This window comes from Sebastes fasciatus, chromosome 21 (assembly GCF_043250625.1).
Source record: "Sebastes fasciatus isolate fSebFas1 chromosome 21, fSebFas1.pri, whole genome shotgun sequence".
Taxonomy (NCBI): Eukaryota; Metazoa; Chordata; class Actinopteri; order Perciformes; family Sebastidae; genus Sebastes; species Sebastes fasciatus.
Window position 1 is genome coordinate 11,828,631 of NC_133815.1, and position 21,633 is coordinate 11,850,263.

Consider the following 21,633-nt stretch of genomic DNA (forward strand, 5'->3'; position numbering starts at 1 on the left):
AAAGCATATCAGTGTTCCCAGTCTAAGCTGCTTCCCTCCCATTACCCCCACAAGCAATGTGACTGCTCAGGCCTCATCAATACCGCGCATCTGTTTATTGATTTCTTGTATCTCTGCTTTTTTCTTTTTTGAAAAATGTCAATTACACAGCCTCATCAAAAGCATGCGACTGTGTGTGAACGTGTTACTAGTACCACATCATGACAGTCAGCCACATGGCACAGAAAGTCAGTGCTGCCATGTGGAACATCTCTGAAATGTGTGCAGTAAAGCTAAACTAACTTTATGCGCCAACACATGTGTGTTTTGTAGCTTAGATGGGAACCACATGACTCCTTGTCCCGTACTCCTGCTCCTTTCATCCTGCACCAATCTAATCTATCTCAGTCCTGTGTTTACCCTTCACTCCAGAGAGGCCAGAGGGGACCAGCATGCATCACTATATACAAGGGAAATTCAAAATCATCTTCCACCTCACTTTTGGGAATTAATCAACAAGCAGCCAACATGCATAAAAACAATAGAGGCATTGTACTAGATAAATGAGCCCATTTATTTAATGCCGTTGCTGTTATCAACGCCTCCTCAGCAGCATATTTACACCCAATCATAAGCATTCCACGACCACAGAGTGACATATTCTTCTGAGACTCTGTCGTGTCTTCAGCCCTACTCTTTCGTCCTCTGTTTACAAGAGGAAATGTCTTCATCGGAGAGGGAAGGGGAGGGGGGGTGGAGGAGAAAGAGAAAGAAAGAGAGGGAGCTTGTGAGTGAGCGGAACAAGATAGCCAGAGAAAGAAAAGAGACTGAGACTCCGGCCATCTGTGAGTCTGGCAGCGAGCCAAACCACTGCCCACAGAGCCCAGGCACATGCCTAACTGCCTCTTTCTGCAATGCTAGTCCAGAACTGCTTCCACAAACAACAGGCCTGTGGAACCACACACAAAAACACAGCAGCCACCAAGGACAAATGCACCCTTATGGTCATAAATAGGGCCCGAAACACAATATTTGTAGAAGTGTAATTGCTCCATGACAAAGGCTGAGTGACACCGCCGTATGCTTGTATGCATGTTCACCCAATTCTGCCACTGTTCGGGAAGAAAAAAAAGACAAATGACTATGTCAGCATGTTGAATTACTGAATCCCTCGCTGTTGCTGTCTTGTTTTTGCATAAAAGTCTTTATAGACCTTGTGCGATTTAACAATGTTTGCACGAAAATGACATGCAGATCATTATTGTTTCACTGGAAACTCACTTAACACTACAAAGTGCACTGCTTGTTGCAAATGACCCCTTTTTACACAACAAAGGAGCACGATGACAGCACACCTCACACCTGCCGATTGAAAATGAACTCTGGCCCGCTTGAGAAATCAGCTGGTGACCCCGACCAAGAGACATAATAGCTTTACGCTTGTGTTTGTATGCAGAGGATGAGTGATCTAGCATTATGCTGAGATGGGTTTTCTCCTGAGGATTTTGGGACCTCTCCAGGGATCCCTCCTTTGGGTGGCGGTCTGGGAAGCAAGGTCCAAGAACCACTAAGGCGCAGGATAGATTCAGGCCCTCAGATTAGTTTTACAAGTCCTCCAAACTAAGACAGAGCATGATGATGGAGTGTTAGGATAATGCCTTCAGGTATTAAGTGAATGGATGGATACAAAGATGAATGGATGGACAGAAAAGTCTTGTCCAACATTTCACAGCATCTGTCAAAAGCACTAATAACCCAGCGGGGAAAAAAGCCCACTGAAGACGAGCATCATTGAGGGCCTTTGATAGCCAAGGCTATGCATTAGTCTTTGAGGGAGCCGCCTGTGACGGTGTGGTAGGTTCAAAGCAGACACACATGGGTGGTTATGTGGAGCAGCGTCTTGCACAAAGCCCTAATGGACGGCCCATTGAAGAGGACGCTCACGCGGTCAAAAGATAGTGACTTAATGCTTAGTTAATATGTTGGGAGATGCCACGCAACGCCGTGGGAGTTTCTGTTCATGACCAACTAGCAGGACGTGACCCAAAGAGATGAGAATACATCCTGCTGCTTATGTGCAAAACTACTGAAGCAATAACATTTAAAAAAACTTAACACTGTGGGGAAGGAGTTCACTGACTCATGACTTGATGTGCAACTTCTCTCTTAGCTGAGGTTGCAGGCATTATGTGAGTTACAGTTAGTTAAGCAAGTGTACTGGACAAAGGCCTCATGGATGGTACATCATCTGAGACACATGCTTACACACAACAGTGACTCAGTGCTTGTCTAATGCATCGGAGATACATTACACTGCTGTACCAGTTTTTTCTATGTACATGAGTTAACCACAACATGAAGACTGTTGTTGTGGCCCATCTTTTCTTTCCTTTCACCGCAGGGCAGAAATATATAGAGGCAGGCTTACCAGAGGCACATTTTCAAGACTTCAACACTGAGAACGGAGGAAGTTCAAGTATGACTCAATGATTTATGTTTCTTTCTGCCAATGTGTCAAGGGATGTTAACATAAATAACAGAGTGGCACGTTCCTTCTGACAAATGTAGCAAGTCCCAGGAGTAAACTGATATACTTTAGGCATCACGCTGAAGGCTAAAGTGTAAGCCAAGAGGGGCCTTTATCTATGGGAAACATGCACAAATGCAGAGTGGTTTCAGCTTGGTGTATTTTAGGTCTAAAGAGATAAGAAAATGTTGTGTGCGTCTGTGCAAGTGAGTGCTCACTGTGTGTGTGTGTTAGGGCCTAGATATCCAGCAACCACCTGCAAGATTCCTGTGGATTATTCATATATTTGTTAAAAAAAAAAAAAAAAAAATGGTGCTGGTTTTAAGGCCTGTGTGATTTCCCATAGCCAAACCCCACTGTGACTAAATGATAAAAAAGAGATTTTTTAAATTTCTTTACCTGTGACAGCTGTCTCGGATCAGGAGCCCCGAAGAGAGAAGAGCTGGAGCTGAAACTAATGGCTCCCCTCCGGCTGAGGACATGCTTGGGAACCGGCCTGTCTAGAGGCAAAACCGGCAGCTGATAACATACTTCCATTGAAATAGTCAGGGCTGGATCCGGATCAAAAGTATAAAAAATATATATATATATATATATATATATATATATATATAATGAAAAAAAAGATATCAAATGCAATGCAGAAAATAGATGACTGGTGAATTAGAAAAAAATCTCCACAAAGAGGAAACAAATCTTTCAATATTGTGGAAACGATCTGCTATCGAGCTGCAAAGTATTTCTGTTCATTATGAGCGACTCAAAACTTGTCCTCTTCATTGATGCTGCGTCTTATCTGCCTCCTTTTGGTGTCATTTTGTAGGGAAGAAAAAAAAAATCATGCTGCTGCTGTTGCATTTGCTCCTTTCCTTCTCATTTTTACTCAAATCCGGGCCCACGGACGACGAGACCTTCTTGCCATTTTCTGGGTCTTTATGAAAACGCTTCCTCATTTTCAAAGCAGAAAAAACCGTGCGCTCATTTGCGTTTCGTGGCGTGTTTGTTCACGGATCCGCATAATCACAATATATCCCCGAAATGAAAACAAAAGGCACGACCACTTCCAACAAAAAATGTCATCAACATATCATGTTGTATATATGCATGCATGCAACAACCGGCGGATGAGGTGGAGGCAGCTGCTGCAGGATGTAGGAGACCTTGTCAGCCGTGGAGGTTTCTCTCTCATTCACGCGAAATATAATCAACATGTAGGGCTTTTCCGTCTTTTTTGCAGAAGCTGCATGATGAAGGAGCAGTTGTCTAATTCACCGCTGAAGCACAAAGTGTCTGGCTCAGAGAGAGAGGGGGAACCCCGACGTTCATCTCATCCACTGCGACTCCTGGTGCGCTTAAAGGAAACATTAAAGGCACCTAACACAAAACTATCAACCAAAAGACGACAAATCAACAACCTAAAGTGTGTTTATATCCCTACAACTACCTACCTATCGTCCTAAACATTAGCCTACTGTATGGTTTTAAAGCGCACACCACCTGCCAGAGATGGTGCTGTTGGAGCGAGTAAAAAAAAAAAAAACGCCCTTGTTGCAAGATAAACCAATGGTGTTGAAGCTCCTTTTGTAAGCTCGACGCTGATTGGACGAGAGCGCTGAAGACATATGAACCGAGTTACGTGATTGGCTGTGCGGCTAGGGGCGATCCCAAGACCTATATGAGCAGTCGTTTTTGCAGACGGCGTGGACTTTCTCAAGGGTATTCCTCCACAACGGGGCTTGCCCTGCAGCGGTCCACATCATTGCCTGTGATTACCTTCCTCTCATGACTCATACTACTTGGGAGCTGAGACTCACCGGGAGTTTGAAATACAGCCTAGGAAATACAGCAAAAATGTTGTCAGGCTGAGGCAATTTGCTCCGTATGACTGCGTGTGGTGGTGACTCAAGACACATGCTGCTTGCATTGTAAACTCTGAGTTACTCATTTTATTGTCTGCATGCATTATTTAGGTTTATCTGGCTGCATCAAATTGCCTGTAAGATACTGGACCATTGATTTTCTTTTTTTTTTTGCATGATCTCAAATAATTCCCCCAAACCAGATCATGACCATTTTCACTGGAGGTTTCTGTGCCATGCCCATGTGATGGGGGACAATGGATGTGCCATGGCAACAGTCAGGCCCAGCGCCAATGGAGGCATAATCCCCTCCCCATTTCCATGGGTCTGAATGCAGTTCCCCACAATCATACCCCCCACAAAGAGGTCCTGCATCTTTTCCAGGCAACTACGGCAACAACACTGCAAAACACAACAACAAATGTGTCGTAGACGGTAGCAGGAGTGGAAAGAGTACTAGAATAGCCAACTCAATTGTAAAGTGAGGTACTTGTGTTTGAAACTACTAAAAGGAAAATACAAAAGTAGCTGTTTTGACTAATGGTAACAGTTACATATGCTCACCTAAAAGGCAAATGTAGTATTCTGACTAAAACCATTTAATAATGTATGCCCTACCACACAAACCCTGCCAAAGCAGTGAAAATATTGAGAGAATTTTTCAGAGAATTTGTTTAGAGGGAAAAGAGGATCAAACTTGTATTTTATATTTTCCTAAATTAGCCATAACTGTAGCTTTCTCAGCAACTTTTGTCTTTGCAAACCTGCAAACCTTGCAGTTGAGAATACATCCTAAAATCATTTAAGTTGATGCTAACTGCAGTGGTGGAAGAGGTATTCAGATCTTTTACTTGAGTAGAAGTAGCAATGCTACGGCGTAAAATACTCAAGATCTTACTTTTGTACCTTGTACAGCATGGTAGGATGGTCATCCCTCACTCTGCAGAGGTTACAACATTGGTACATTTTAGTCTATATCATCTCTGGCAAATTCCCTACTTACTTAAGCCGGAAGTTTGTATTTCTCCAGAACAGTTATAATCTTAGGTCACATAAATGCCTTCCGTTTAAAGTGTCTTCTATCAGTACAGAAGCTGGCAAAACAAGCCTGTTCCACTACGGTCCGGGTCCTGGAATGATCTGCAGGCCAAACTTTAACTTGAGACCCTTATCTCTTTAAATGATTTTAAACTTAGAATAAAGGAAGTGGCCACCACTAGCTGCAGTTGCTTCAATTAAATATCAATTACATGACCAACATGCTGCCCTGTTAATGCACTGTATGATGATGTAATGATTTTAGTCGTACCGTGATGCAATGTTGTTGTCTCGTTATGTGTTGAAAATGCTATTTCACACTGTGAGGTTTTAATCTCAATGTGACTTCCTAGTAAAATAAAGGTTATATATATATATATACACACATACACACATATAGACGTAAGTTAAAGTACAAAAGTATTTGTATCAAAATATACTTCAAGTACCAAAATACTCATTATACAGATACATTTCAGATTCATATATATATATATATATATGTATTAGCACTGGATTATAATTAGTGATACATTAAATGTGTACATCACTTTAACTGATAATGGTGGGGCTAATTTTAAGTACTTTATATACTACTGGGTACCTTAATCCATAATATTACATCATCATTTATTTGTTGATTATGTTTTATATATTGATGATAACCTGAATCTGCAAAGAAACTAGTAACTAAAGCTGTCAAACAATGTAGTGCAGTAAAAAGTAAAATATATTTCCTCCAAAATGTGTAGCATGAAATGGAAATACTCAAGTAAAGCACATGCACCTGAGAATTGTACTTAACCCTCCTGTTACCTTCAAATTTACTAACATCCTTTATCCTTGGGGTCAATTTGACCCCAGCAATTTAAACCTCCAGAAAATGATTATAATTAAAATTGTTACCCAAGTTTATGTGTCAGGTACTTTATGTTTGTTTGTTGACTACCTAAATAGCCCTTTAAATAAAATCAATATCTTCACGGGAACCATATTTTGCCGCCCCCAAAGCGTGGGGAAATATCAAAGTTCTCGCGAGAATGATGTTTCCCCTCCCCCCATGTTGTGTGAACTATCAGTGGTTCTCGCACTACTACAGTTATGGTTATGTTAGGTTAGGGCCCTAAAGCTTTTTGAAGATTATAAAGTTGCATGTTATAGTGACCTCAATATCATCCAAAACAAATGTGTGTAAAATGTTGATATTTCTTATATGTTTTATACAGCTAAAACAGCATGGGGTCAAATTGACCCCAAAGAACACCGATGCGTACAGCATGTGTACAGGACATTGAAAACATATCATCATTTTAATTTTATGTTTACCCAGTTGTCCCCATTAAATTAGGAAAAGTCATTAAATATGAAGCAAAAAAAATTATGTCAATCATTTATTTAAATACGTTAAAAATTGAATGGGGTCAAATTGACCCCAAAGATAATAGGAGGGTTAAGTTCAGTACTTGAGTAAATGTACTTAGTTACATTCCACCAGTGGTTAACTGCTACTTTTCCTGAAGTGTTAGTGTAAATGACTAAGATGTCACATTTAGATTTTTAAAGGTATTTGCTGCAAACAGAGCGGAGAAGGTCAAACACACATGGGCGGTTCTGTTTTTGCATTCACAGTTCACAAACCTGTTGTTGCCAGACAACTCTGAAACTGCTCGATGTGGCATATGACTACGTCAATGGGCCCTTTTCCCAGCAGCCATTTTGACATGTAATTGCAGGATAAACAAGGGTGTAATTGATACAATTAATTATGGACGCGTTCTATTTATTGTCACAGCCACTCCAGTGAGCCAACATGCACCATTCCAGGGCCCTGGCACATCTAAATGGAACAGGGTCATAATTAATGTTATTAATTATACCTGTTTACCCTGTAATGACATGTCGAAATGGCTTCTTGGAAAAGGGCCTCATACGTTACGTGTGAATGAACAGGACAAGCACATATTTCCGTGTACATTGCAACATTTACACAAACCAACCACGCACACCATGCACAGACACACACCTTTGCAGCATAGCAGGTGTGTTTAACTACTCTGGCGTCCGCCTCAGGAGCTTTAGTGAGACAGGTGAGCTGCATACCTGCTGATTCCCCTTGAGGCTACAGGTACAGTATCTGCTTGTGAAGCTGCCACGGCTCCACTCCTCCTGACTCTATTTCTACTGAGAGCTCTCTGGAGGCAGATTGCAATCCGCCGTGGTGTCCCTAATTGATTTACCTGTTACCCTCTGACAACACCGGGGGTATCACAGGACTCATTATCTATTGCTTAATTGCCCACGCAGCAGTTTTACGCCTATAGTGCCCTTTGACATACGGATTCTATATGTGCATCTGTAAACAAACACACCAGCACACATTAACACACAGACATTTTCAATTCCTGATTTTTTTTAAATGTTATATTTGATGTACCTGCACATCCCCTTTTAATGAATATTTTCCTTGACTAATTAATTACATTTTCATCCCGCTTAATTTACTATACATTTGCACCTGTTATCTCACCCATAATAAAATGGATTACTATTGCCATCAGGTTGAATTGGAAGAAATAAACAGGATTTTATACTGTAGTATACTTTTGTATTAGAAGCCATTACAAACACCTAAAACTGTTTTGTGTGTATTTAGAGCCACCTTGTGGTAAAAAGGAGCAATTACAGGGACAATGTGCTTGTAGGATCAAAAATTAATTAAAGAAATATTGAAGTTAATTACAGTATATCTCAAATATACTTTAAAAGAGAAGGAATATTGGTTTGTTACCAGAAGGTATTAATTGTGCATTTTAGGTTTATATCCTCCAATATAATGACAACTACACTATATAATGCCTGCCAAATAAAAACAAAATGTTGCAAACTTGGCAACTTGTGCTAACACTTACAGTTTGCATTTCCAGACTTGGATATGGGCAATGGGGAAAAAAAGTATGCAGTGCTAGTGTAAAATAATAAGTCCAGAAGTGCTAAACCTTATGTCCCAGATAGCATCAATGCATGCAGCATAATTTTTTTAATATTCATGTGTTGCTGAAGTGATAAATCTCATTTCCAGCCACAACAGTAAGGAGTATGAATCATAAGATCTAAATGCAACAGCATAATTACAAATACAATGTAACCCACATTGTGACGTGAGGCAAATAAACAAGTGAAATGTTGGCATTTTGTCCTGCTCATCTTTGAAATCTGGGAAGTGCTACCTTTTCACAATTTTGCTCATTGGACTTTGGGTTTAGCGCTCCACCGTGAATCCCGTTTTTGAAGCGCAGCCGCCTTTTCCAAAACAATGCAAGCCCTGTTTGGTGACGACTGCAGTGATGTCAATATCCGCCCCCCTGTGACTGTCTTCCCCTCACACACACACTACGGCCCCGACACTGACTCTCCCCCTCTCTCATACACTCTCAATACCACCCCCTACAGTATCCCTCTCTCTCCCTCTCTCTCCCTCTGATACCTGATTGTTTTGTTTGCACACCGACAATATTTGCACTATCTGTTTATACCATGTTTATTTTATAGCTTATTTTGTAAATTGTACATTTTTTATTCTTATTTTATTCTAACGTTTATCTATTCTTTGTTATTATACTGTTTGCCTCGCACCAACAAAGCCAAAGAAAATTCCTCGTGTATACCCCTTACACCTGGCAATAAACACCATTCTGATTCTGATTCTGATTCTGATATGCAGTAGTGCATCTACTGGACATAGCTTGCCCTCTTCCTACCACTAGATAGCACTCTTTTACTGTGTTAAAGGACAGTGGGCTTTACTATCACAACTCCTCAGTGGAAACTATAGCATGAAGCTCCTTTGACCAGCATTAACATCCAGATTGTTTAATGATATTGATGGTTAGAAAAATAAAATAGTTATCCGTGAAAATACTGATCCCACACTGGCACTATCTAATAAAATGGCCAAACACATTTAAAAAAAATATATAAGTTGACAGTAGTATAGGTGTATTTGGTGAAAATTGATAATTAAATATGGTTACTAAGACATGAATGCCTACCACTTGTTGAGACACTTAGATCCTGATTTAAATGGTGAGTAATTGGCCAATCCCAGAGGTTGCATGTTTTGTCACAGATTATTTACCCAATTTACAGAATGAAACACAATAACTGTGGGAATTGCTTGCTTGAGTCACACTGCATCATCGAAAACTTGATGATGACTTTGTGCTAGACCTTTCTAAGTCTCTCTCCCCTTAGTGTCTCAGCCACAAGCTAAAAAACAAGTCAGTGATTAAGCTGCACATGTAACACTTCAAACACCCACGAGAGTAACTGTTAAAGGATTCATAATAGCAATACCAGCATTCTGCTTGTTTACTGTACCCGTAGTGTAACCTGCTTAATGCAGGCAGGCTCTTGGTGTGTAAACACCCAGCTGCTGGATGTTGCAATCACCCTGCTTCACTCCACTTTGAATCCAAGTGTTAAAGATGAGACAATGTGGACTGCACGTCTCATGGTGCAGAGGGTGTGAGGTTTAACGCAGCCTGAGAGAAGCACTTGAATGCTGAGCGCATCTCAGTTTCCTATGACCATGAGCTGCGGCAGCGCCTGGTAAAACAGACTGACGTCTCTTTTACGTCACTGTATGGGCGAGGATGTTATATAAATCTCCATGTGGAAATCTGGCTGTTTGATTTCATATTTCTTATCATCAAGTGACTACATGTTCAAAATGATATAAGGCATTTACAAAACTGAAGGCATGTATTTCATTCATCATGCAAATCCACTATCTGTAACCCTACTTATACTTACACTGGCTTATCCATACTATACCACTGCATGACCAATTCTTATTGTGATTATAACGACTAGTTTGATGTCATATGGCATTTCCTGCAGATGTTAATGGTAAATGTGACCAGAATAAGCTTACATCGGTCCCTGATTAACTACGACCACCCATTATGGTGGTTGGAGTTCAAGTAGAAGAGGATATGGCTGTAGTGTAAATGAGCATTCAACTTTTATCAATACATCTGTATTTTAAATTTTGTACTGTGTGTGTAGCTTGTTTTTATAGTAGCCTTACATGGTTGGACAAAAGACTGCTTGGTTCAACCTGACTAATGTTTAAAAGAACACTATACATTAAGTCCACCTAAATGTCGGTTAATATAATGTTGTCTTATTAATAGTTGTAGCCGAAGTGAGGTTTTGCATGATCAAATTTATTCCAAAGCAATCTTTGCTCTTCCTGCTTTGATTCATATATCCAAGTAGTTGCTGCTTCTAAAAGACGTTATATCTTAAAAATTGTTGTTGTCATTGTGAGAAGTTTCCAACTCAGGTGAGTCCTACCCGCAGGAAAAGGCACTGCCATCTTGACTACCACTGGTGGCACGTGACAAAGCACGACTAAAAGAAAGATGTAACAAATTATGATTTCGATTTTTAGTAAATGGTCATTTACCTGGCTTCTATTTAGCAGATAATGATACAGAAGGATGTCAAAACTGAGGAAAAAGTCGTTGTCTACCTCAGGAGAAGATCTCTACTCTGTTCTGGATCTGCAGAAGTTCTGCACACAAGAGGCCATTGTGAAGTCTTACAGGTACACAGGGACACGGGAGAAGCTTGCAGTCTAAAAATTCCAAAAGGAAAATAGATATGAAAGCATTTGTTTCCCACATTATCGTACATTTTGCACACCTGTCAAAACTTGTCAGAGTATAAAGAGTTTACAGTTAACCAGCCCTGTTATTCATTTTGAGTTTGTATATCAAAAAAGAGTGCAACGGAAACAACCAAGGGATTAACCAAATACATTTTCTGTTGCTATAATTTAAAATCTTTTTTGTGTACTTGTACATTTTAAACTAAGTAATTTACCTTGTACTCAAGAGTGTTTTTGTACTTTGCAACATATTAAATCACATGTCCCTGTCCATAATCATTTCAAACTATATTTCACCCAGGAATTAGACAACTTTACTTTTTTTGTGAACTTTATTTTGTTAGTTTCACTTTTCAATATAAACAATCAAGGTTGAACCCTGTCCTTTACATTGATTTTCATAATTAACATCATGTATTTATTTATTTGTGTTCATCCTAAGAAAGTCCACATTGAATCCCTGATAAATTTACAATTACAAGTAGATTTGTACAGGTAGTCACTATTAGTTATTCTTCTACTGGATTACATTTACAGCAAGATATTTTAGTACTTTTTCCATCCCTGATCACATCCCAAGTGTTGTTTTGAGGTAAAAAATATTGTTTCAGTTTTTAGGACAAATGTGAAAAGCAGAAATAGACTACATTATCTGAGAATGCTTACAAAGACCTTTTACATGACAGGCAATGGCTGCTTACCATCTGTATGAATACAATATGACTTCCATCTAACTGAAATATTCATACAAGAGAACAGATGGCACCCTTTGCTCTGGACCCATATACATTTTTATCTTGCTTATGAGCTTGTAGACCTTTATGTGTGTGGTTGTGTGTGAGTGCATGTGTGTATTTTGTGACCTTGGCAGTACCCGCAGACCATTTCACTATGTAATCAAAACACCATGTACCACCACTGAGCAAAAACAGAGGAACAGGAGGGTCACACTGAGCTCTTTAAACTGGCAGCTTCTGTCTGGCATTCACATCAGTTTTTCATCGTCAAGCAATCTTCAAACTGCTCTTATTAATTTGTCAATCTTCAATCTTTATTGCCCTTTTACCAACAGACACTGCAATTTTATGAGTCAGACAGTAATGGCTTAAAAATTATGAATTCACTTAAATCATAAAGACATACCCAGAGCATGTTCTTAATTGAGCCATCTAAATGGCGAGCATTTGAGCAGTTCTTGCTTATTGTTCATGAATATGTAATCATACTAGTCCGGCATTTTTTAAAGACTACTAATTAAAACTGAATGAAGTGGTGTCCCCATAGCATCATGAAGTAACATCATTTGTTGTAGATCACAAGAAAAAGATATAAACAGAAAAGAGGAATCGGGTGAGACACACATGCCTATACTTATCACATATAATGGCAAAAGGAAATAAATCTGCTATTTTACATTTTCACAGATCACAAGTCACAGAAACGTTACAGTTAAAAGTTGGATATGAAGGTGATGATTTTTGGTTCCCAACCTGTGGTATAATGACGATGATGATGATGATGCTGATGATGATGCTGCTGATGATGATGATGACGATGATGATGATGCATCTATGTATGTTGTCCCCCTGGGTGGACACCAACTGAAACAAAGAGAGACAAATTTGAAAGGGGAGGTTGGAGAATAACGTTTTCAGTGATAACGTATGTCTAAAATGTTTAAATATGACTCACCAACTCACTATAAACCTGTAAAGACCAGCAAAATGTCCTCACTTTGACGGATTTTCTTCATCTCTCCATCCTTAAGGAGACTTCATAAATAAATATAAATAAATTAAAACACTCATAAACATAAATGAAATTATGCACTTTACTACTGGAGTACAGACGGAAAAAAAAAAAGAAACTGCTATGTATCCTATCAGGTGTACGTTTCCAGCATATTACACTTACTATTTAGTTTATTTGTAAAATAGTAAATGAAAACACCGACTTGCATTAGTAGATTATTGCCGTTTACAAGAAAGGAAAAAAACAGTACCAAATTGCATGAAGAGAAAAAGTAATCTCTCCTTCGAGCCGGATTTGAACCAGCGACCTAAGGATTCCCATGTAACCACTACAGTCCTCCGCTCTACCAACTGAGCTATCGAAGGGAGCTGGTCCTGCTTTCTGAATTATAATACTTTATCATATCACAAAGAAGCTGGTGTTATCAATTGCAAAATGATCCGTTCAACTATTCGCTCTAAGCTACCTAAATGAATGCTATCTTAGCCTACTACTTGCCACGGTAATGCTACAGCTACCGTAGCTATTATACGTCACATATTACAACAACACGTGAACATTTCACACACACCTCCGTTAACATACAGTTGAAGATGTCTCTAAGCATTTATTTCAAAATGAGATATAATGTTCTGTAGGTCTTCATGGGGAATTAGCTCAAATGGTAGAGCGCTCGCTTAGCATGCGAGAAGTAGCGGGATCGATGCCCGCATTCTCCAAAATATTTTTTTCTTTGGTTCATTTTATGCTGTTTCCACTAAACACAATGATAATAGACAGTTCAATATTGTTCTCTGGATTCAGAGTTCATTGTTTTAATGCTGTGGAAAATACCGTTCCCTTCCTTTTGTTTGTAGTTAGGTAACTAATATTACAAATTACCTTTTTTATGGACATGGACATCGTCCCTTTGGTGAACAAAAAGTTGCTGCCTCGAAGTTTACACGACGGATCTTCCGATGTCTACCTGAATGGTGCTGGCTAGCAACTACCAAAGTGATGTGCTGGTCACGAACGAGCCGGTTCATTGAGCCGGCTCTTTTAAGTGAACGATAAGAGCCGGCTCCCGTCCGAGAGCCGTTTTTTTTCTTTACTTAATTCAAGGCAGAATGATAGGATGATGTTCTCCGCGCCACGGGCACTCCATGCACTGACTGTGATTGAATGTTGTGTTAATGACGTCCGTGCGACCAATCATGTGATGAAAGATAAGGAGTGTGTTCCAATCCACATACTTCTTGAAGTACACTTCAATGTAGTGCACTGTGTGCACTCTGTACTCACTTGAGTAGTGCGTAAATTTCAACGGGGTAGGGTCGTCTCAAATCGAATACTCTGCGGCGCACTGACTGGAAATGACGATCGCAACATTTGACCACAGCTCGCTACCTGCCAAAATATCTTCTTCTTCTTCTGGGTTTTACGGCAGCTGGCATCCTTTGTGTTGTAATGATGCCTCCTTCAGGTTTTACCCGTCAACTACCCGCCAAAATATCTGCCTGCTTTGTTGAAGAAAAAAATTAAAGCAGAGTGGAAATTAGGTTTCCAACGTCGTCGCCTACGATATGTCCTGCTGAAAATGCACCAGTATGTTTACGTATTGTTTTATTCTGTTATCTACGTATGTGTGAATAGTGGTCGTGGTCCCGCCCCTTCCGCTACGTAGCCAAGATGGCGACAATTGAGTGTGAAAAGTGTCCAGCGTTCCACACTCAACGATTTGACCGTTTTGAGTACAACATCCGGGTACTTTGAGTGCACTGCATTTTGCCGTACTTCCCAGTGTGAACGCACTTATGCACAAGTGTAAGTACAGAAGTACGCGGATTGGAACATACTCAAGAATCAAACCATCAAGCAGGGAGGGGTGGGGAGGGGCGGCACGCTGACAGTCTACAGGTACAGAGCAGGAGGAAGAGGAGGAGAGAAAGAGAGAGAGGAGTGCGATGCGTGAATAGCTGAAAAGATGAGTGACAGTCGGAAACGAAGCAGCATGTAAAATTATGGTATTCTGGAAATTATAAGGTTTAGTATAATTATATTGAATAATTTAAGTGATATATATGTGCACACATACTAATCATAGGTCAAAACAGCGCTAAATTTGTCTGAATTATAAAAGGCAGAAGTGGTAAAATGAAGAGCCGTTTGGGGAGCCGAAAGAGCCGGTTCTTCTTGGTGAGCTGAGCCAAATGATCTGGCTCACTAAAAGGAGCCGGAATTCCCATCACTAAACTGCCGGTTATCTAAAACGTTAGCATTGACGTCATGCTAACGGTTAAAGACAGTTAGTTACATATTGTTGTCCGGATGTGGTGAGTTTTTCTTTTATTTGCTTTACTGGTTACTTTATATACTTTATATACTTTAAATACAAGAGAAGTTGGACAGAAATGTCATGCGTTGGTAAGCTTAGCTAGCAACTGTCGGTTATCTAAAAAGTTAGCATGACGTCATGCTAAATTAGCATTGACGTCATGCTGAATTAGCATTGATGACGTCAGTCCAACAGTTAATAGGGTAAACGTTTAAAGACATGTATATCTTAGTTATGCACATCTATTGACTTTTATTATACAGCATGTTACTTATAATATAAATAAAATAAATATAAGTATAAATATCAAAGTAATTACAGTAAATGTTACTGTGTGTGTGTGTATATATATATATACACACACACACAGTAACATTTATTAACATTTATTTTTCTGCATTACTTATATAGATATAATTCGTCTATTGTTTAAACAAAAGATTATGTTATGAGAACAAACGTCATCATTAAAATCATCATGTGCTCAGTGACTGCTATACAATAACTGCTTTCTAGATGTGATGCAATGTTAAAGCCTCCTCCACCCTAAATAAAACACAGCCTGCACAGACGCCCAGTCACCTCTGATAGCAGTGTAGAGAGGATGTAGAGTTTATAGGCAGCTGTTCGGTACTGCCCCTGCTCAGTTTCAAATATGGGCAAGGTAAAAATGGCAACCTTCGACGTGACAGCAATAGCTGCTAAAAACAGAACTGACACCAGCTAGATAGGAGCCCCCCACACACACTAGGACAAGAGCAGCAGGCCTACTCTCTAGCTTGGACTCCAGGCCTACTCTATTGCTTTCCTAAAAGGACTATTTTCTAACTTTACCAGCTTTAGTGGGCTTATCTAATTAGTTTTGGTGGGTGTTTTATTGTCTATTTGTCAAAATGAATAGCATGGATAACCTGGAGAAGCAGCTGATTTGTCCCATATGCCTGGAGATGTTTACAAAGCCTGTGGTTATCCTGCCCTGCCAGCACAACCTCTGTAGAAAATGTGCCAATGATGTTTTCCAGGTAAGCAACTTGAACAAAATGCATCTCAGTAGTTTAGTTGATCGTTTTTTAGCATTGTAGTTTATTATTAGTAAACTTGAGGAACACTGTTTTGATATTTTTAGCAACTTGGCCTACATTGTTTGTGTATGAAAGGCCAAACCAGTAACTTGTTTGGACAACATAGATGACATGTATATAATATGATCATATACATTGCAGAGTTTTGACAGCATTATTTTTTTAAACAATATTTTTTATTGAGTTTTACATATAAGCATATATACATATACACACATACAGACAGACTAACAATATTAATAATTAAATTATACAATGAAATGTTTAGTCAGAATTTCCACAGTAATCAAAGAAAGAGAGACATGACATTTCATGTATTTCACATATCTAACAAAGAAAACAAAGAAAATAAAAGATAAGACAAAACAAATAAATACCTCAAAGAAGAAGAACAAAAAAAAAACACAACAACACACAACAATTTCAACAACAGCACTAAGCAACACACAGCAGTTTCAATGTGACTGTGCCCCTTGACGTCCAAGAAACTCCAACAAAGGTTTCCAAACATTTTCAAACTCTGCTGCTTTTCCTCTGGTTATGTATGTAAGTCTCTGCGGTACAACACAAGATGCCATCTCCCTCACCCATACATGTATCGAAGGTACTTCCATTTTTCTCCAAGACAAAGCTATCATTCTCCTGGCATGCAGGAGTCCAAAGTCAACTAGAATTCACTGTTTTGAGCTAACGATAGTTATCTTAGAGAGCATTTTTAGTGTCACAGCTGATCACAATTGAACAGGTTAAGGCCGTGTTTACAAACAATATTAATATAATGAATCATTACCAGCATCAGAAATCATTGTGAGCTTGGGAAATTTAAGATTTAGTTGTTGCTAAGTGTTAGTCCCTTTTATTAAAGCACCTGTTAACTGATTTCAGTGTTTTTGAGTTTTGGTGATAGTGGTTCACTTTTATATTATGGACTGTTAATTCATTGGATTAACATTTCATAACTGCTGAGTAAAACAATTTCATAATTTTTTTGTTAATGAGATGGATTTATGGATTAAAACTGTGCGCCATCATGCTAAATTTGAGGTTTGAATTGCGATTGTTTACAGGCTTCAAACCCATACCTTCCAACGAGAGCGGGCTCCTTGTCGTCCGGCGGCCGCTTCCGATGCCCGTCCTGCAGACATGAGGTGGTTCTGGACAGGCACGGCGTTTACGGGCTGCAGAGGAACCTGCTGGTCGAGAACATCATTGACATGTTCAAACAGGAGTCCAGCAGGTGAGACAGATCACATACACAGATGTGCTGTGTTCAGAAAACACAATGTAAGTAAATAGGGATCACCTTACTACAGTTTCACCTTCACAGTTCAGAGAAAAGCTTTGTTTACTAGTCAAAGCTGTCTTTAACCCCAAGGGCAGTGAATAGAGGATGATAAAGGAGAACAACTGGTGATATGAAGGCAGGAAGTGTAGAGGTTGCTGGTGTGGCATCAGTGCCAGTGGCTTCTGAGTCAGAGAGCTGGAGTAGATGTCAGAAGATTTCTCGTTGTCGTCATCTATCCACACAGATGATTGCCCCGATCTGAGTAGTTGGCTGTAAAGCCAAAGGGCTTGTATGATAGAAGATCCACGATAACACTCATACACTCATTATAAATCAAGATTTTGTGGCAATTTTATGGACAATTATCTTGAGTCATTTTTATGGGATGAACTGACCCAACAATGTATGTATAAGTTATTCATAAAAAATAGATATACAACGCTATACACGTGCACCCACACCTGTACTACCCAGTGTAATAGCAATGTATTGATTACAGTGCTGACAGTCCATGTGCATATGGCAAGGCCAGACTGATGGATCGTCAATAAACTACTGAGATGTGTACCTGTGACATTATCAAACTGACATTACGTGTCACATCAATATGCACTGAAAGGTGCGACCTGACAGGGAGATACTACGTTTCCTTTAAAACCTCAACAGCAGCAAGCCGACGCCAGAGAGGAAGGAAGAAACGCCCATGTGTGACGTCCACGAAGAGGAAAAGATCAACATCTACTGCGTGACCCACGGCGTGCCCACGTGCTCCATGTGTAAGGTGTTTGGAGCTCACAAAGACTGTGAGGTGGCGCCCATCACCAGCATCTACCAGACAAAGAAGGTGAGGCCTGAAATACTCCTGAATACTGTCAATCACGAGAGTATTAGGAATAGAAATACATCTCACATGCATTATAACTTTGTCCCAGATTTGAAGCACACTTGATCTCAGGTATTCACTCTGCCGTGTCCTTGCCCCCCAGACGGAGCTGAGTGACGGGATCGCCATGATGGTCGGTAACAACGACAGGATGCAAGGCATCGTTAGTCAGCTAGAGGAAGCCTGTCGCGCCATAGAGGTCAGTGTCCGACTGCTGCAGCGCCCGGCCGCTCACTCACGCAGCAAGCCTCGCTCCATGCACACACTAATGCACCTGCACTCACCTGCATAGACAGACGTAATGTGTCCTTGTCACTGCCACTCTCTCTGCTTTTATCCGTCTGTGCGATTCAGACAGAGGTGGAGAGGGGAAAATTAATGTTTTGGTGTCCTTAGTCTGTTTTACTCTCTCTTTTCCACATTTTCTTTAACATGCACTTAGCAGTGCACTCCACTCTGCCTCTGGCCCATTGGCATTAAAAATGAGCAGTGTAATTGATGGCGGGGATAACAGACAGCGCTCCTATGGTTGGACATAGTAGGGAGGAAGCTGGAGTGGCTCCAGTCCCCCAGGCGTCACCCTCAGTAGCGTCACTCAACACAGACATGCAGAATGAGCTTCACTGTCCTTCCCTGCACATATGGCACTACCTGAGGGGCGGAAGACAGGCGAACCAGAACATTTATACAGTTTACAGTATTTATTATACACAGAAAGCAACAACTATTATACATATTCTGAATAACCTAGAGTTGCATTTACATACTTTTCTCACCGACAAGACTGCGATGAATGATTAATATGAACGGACTTTCAGAATTTGTTATCTTTCCCTGTGCGTGTCTCCTTCTGTCTCTCACTCACGCATGTATAGGAGAACGGTCGGAGGCAGAAGACCCTGGTGTGCGAGAAGTTTGACCAGCTGTACTCCGTCCTGGAGGGGAAGAAGAGGGAGATGAGTCAGAAGGTGACGGCCGAACAGGAAGAGAAGGTGAACTATATCCGGAGCCTGACCAAGAAGTACGGAGACCACCTGGACGAGAGCTGTAAGATGGTGGAGCTGGGTATCCAGACTATGGAGGAGCCGGAAATGGCTTTATTTCTACAGGTCAGAGTCAAAATGGGGTTCAAAGTTTGGGCATAAACTCCATATAAGATGGTTGCAATTATCAGTATTTTATGTATAAGCTGAATGGATGTTTAGTATTTCTTTCTCTTGTCTCTTTCAGAACACAAAGCCTCTCCTCAAAAAGTGAGTACATGTCTTTATGCAGCAATAATTACACTGACAATGGGTAAAGGGGAAATAAAATATAACATATTGTCATGTTAAGGTTAAAAAAATCCTTTCCTTTCTATTAAAAACTACTACTGGGTGTGCCTTTCTTCTTTTTTTAGTGCCCTTGTGTTGTTTGCAGTTTTGTTTTTTATCATATTCTTGTGAATGATTTACCACATTTACATCTGCACCTCCACAGCCTAATGCAACGAGGTCACACCTGCTCTCTGGGAGCTGTCGAAAATAAATCTGTGAAATGTAGCGAATCATATCTTTAGCTTCGGCATCCCGAAATAACGTGTGTGTGTTAAACATCTCAGATTTTGATTGTGTTACATTGACTCTCTGAGGTTAAATAATGCAAATTGCACCTTTTTGCACTCAGGCTTGAAGAAGCAACCAGTACGGCTCACTTGGACAAAGTTGAGCGCGGCTATGAGAATATGGATCATTACACCGTGGAGTTCAAGACAGAGGGCAAGGCCCTGCGCAGCCTCGACTTCCTCCAAGGTGAAGGGACAGAGTCGGTGATGGCAGCAATGTACTGCTTACAGCTCTGACTTGTTGTAATCAGACTTTTATTTCCCTTCCTATTCTCACTTCAGATGATGACGACGAGGACGAAGAGGATGAGGATGGAGAAGCAGGCACCGAGGAAGGAGAGGGGGCCCAGACTGTTTCGGAAGGCGGCGCTGTTACAGCCGCCCCTGTCCAACCTTCTGCCCCCCAGCAGAGTAACGCCTCCCCAAGCGCAGCCAAGAGCGCTGCCTCAACCTAGCTGTCAGCCGCCGGCCCCGGCAAACACCTACAAAACCAGGAGAGGATAAAGTTTTGCTCCTAGATGTTGATTTCAGGTCAGTTGTGATACTTTTCTCCCAGATTGGGGGAACAGTGAGACAGATTTAGATCTGTGCCGAAGGGAAAGTCTGAGTTGCTGAGGTAGATCTAAAGGAAGAGACAGAAGTTTCAATTCCCTTCTCTCTCTTTTATTGTGATTGTGTTAGCGTGCATCACTGCATACTGACTGATCTGATTTTGTCTGGTTAAATACACATTTTAGGTCCTTCTTTTTTGCTTTTTATTGATGTATTGAACGACAGACAGGCTATGGGTAATTATTGGTTATTTCCAGAATTCATACATTTTTTATGTCGCTGACCTTTTGGGACTCACTGCTTAAACTACATCATTAGCGAGCATGAGAAGAGAGGGCCTCAGGTTTTCCTCCCGGTCCTAGACTTTTTTATGAGTGATATAACTTTATGAGTAAAAAACTATCACTGTGACATTTCAGTAATTCAGACACTTAGCAGCCTGTATTATGTGTCTTTGTTGTGTAACACAGGTATATTTTCCTATATGGACACCACATTTTGCCACGTTACGGTGTACTATATATTATGTGTCATTAAAACTGAACTGTACAAACGCTTACAGTCTCTCAGACTAACACAACTGTCACTATAAGGTCTTTGCGTTGACTGAATAACCAATTGAAAAGATTTTATGTAACACCACTGTGCGTCTGTGTGTGCGCATGTGTAAAGGAAAAAGAGATTTTTCTCTTTCTCCCTCGCTTTATCTCTTCTTCACACTCCTTTTCATTTATTTCTGTCAAAGTAAATCCATCTAGAAAAGCATTAGTGACACTTTTAAAGCTTGTTCTTTACAGTTGGGATACCAATCCTGCCCACGACCTACTGTACATATCAGACTGTAGCGTGCCTCAAACCCTCAGAAATCTATTTGCCGCCCTGCGATGGTCTCACCTTTGCTGTGACTCCACTATTGAGGCAGTCCACCACTGAGTCCCATCTAATTATTGGACACCGTCTCTCGGTGAGTTGGATCCTTTACAAATGGGCTCAATGCAGCGCTAAGCCCCAAGTTGCTAAGTGGGCCAAACAGAATAGGATGACTCACACCCACAGCTCTTGTTTAGTTACACTGTGGGTCA

General features: G+C 40.5%; 2 protein-coding genes and 1 non-coding gene across 10 annotated transcripts in view; 1 reads left to right on the forward strand and 2 right to left on the reverse strand.

Moving 5' to 3' along the window:
• Nucleotides 1-13,805, reverse strand: part of pde7a (phosphodiesterase 7A) — a 37,074-nt gene extending 23,269 nt beyond the window's left edge. For 3 of the 7 annotated variants that reach the window (XM_074622580.1, XM_074622579.1, XM_074622578.1), the window contains exons 1-4: nt 13,712-13,805; nt 12,770-12,849; nt 12,568-12,678; nt 10,940-11,044 (exon numbers count right to left, since the gene is read on the reverse strand). Coding sequence is in view for 4 of the 7 variants with exons in the window: in XM_074622574.1 (XP_074478675.1) it covers nt 2,906-3,043 (138 nt within the window). In the remaining 3 variants the exon portion in view is untranslated. Of the gene's footprint in view, nt 1-2,905; nt 4,023-10,939; nt 11,045-12,567; nt 12,679-12,769; nt 12,850-13,711 lie in introns of those variants that run through there. The other 4 variants (XM_074622577.1, XM_074622576.1, XM_074622575.1 and 1 more) reach the window with 2 other exon arrangements.
• On the reverse strand, nt 13,109-13,194 carry trnay-gua (transfer RNA tyrosine (anticodon GUA)). The gene is given in 2 exon segments: nt 13,109-13,144; nt 13,158-13,194. It is a non-coding gene; the product is annotated as a tRNA-Tyr (tRNA).
• Nucleotides 13,806-15,018: 1,213 nt separating the features above from the next.
• On the forward strand, nt 15,019-21,104 carry LOC141759763 (tripartite motif-containing protein 55-like). 2 transcript variants are annotated; one of them, XM_074622095.1, is made up of 9 exons: nt 15,019-15,144; nt 16,048-16,168; nt 17,296-17,465; nt 18,180-18,357; nt 18,500-18,595; nt 19,272-19,505; nt 19,627-19,649; nt 20,062-20,186; nt 20,282-21,104. In XM_074622095.1, exons 1-9 carry the CDS (start codon nt 15,140-15,142, stop codon nt 20,452-20,454), a joined length of 1,125 nt encoding a protein of 374 aa, XP_074478196.1. In that variant the 5' UTR covers nt 15,019-15,139; the 3' UTR covers nt 20,455-21,104. The 2 variants fall into 2 exon arrangements, with proteins under 2 accessions (XP_074478196.1, XP_074478195.1); XM_074622094.1 differs by lacking the exon at nt 15,019-15,144 and having other exon boundaries at nt 15,909-16,168.
• The last annotated feature ends 529 nt before the right edge of the window (nt 21,105-21,633 follow it).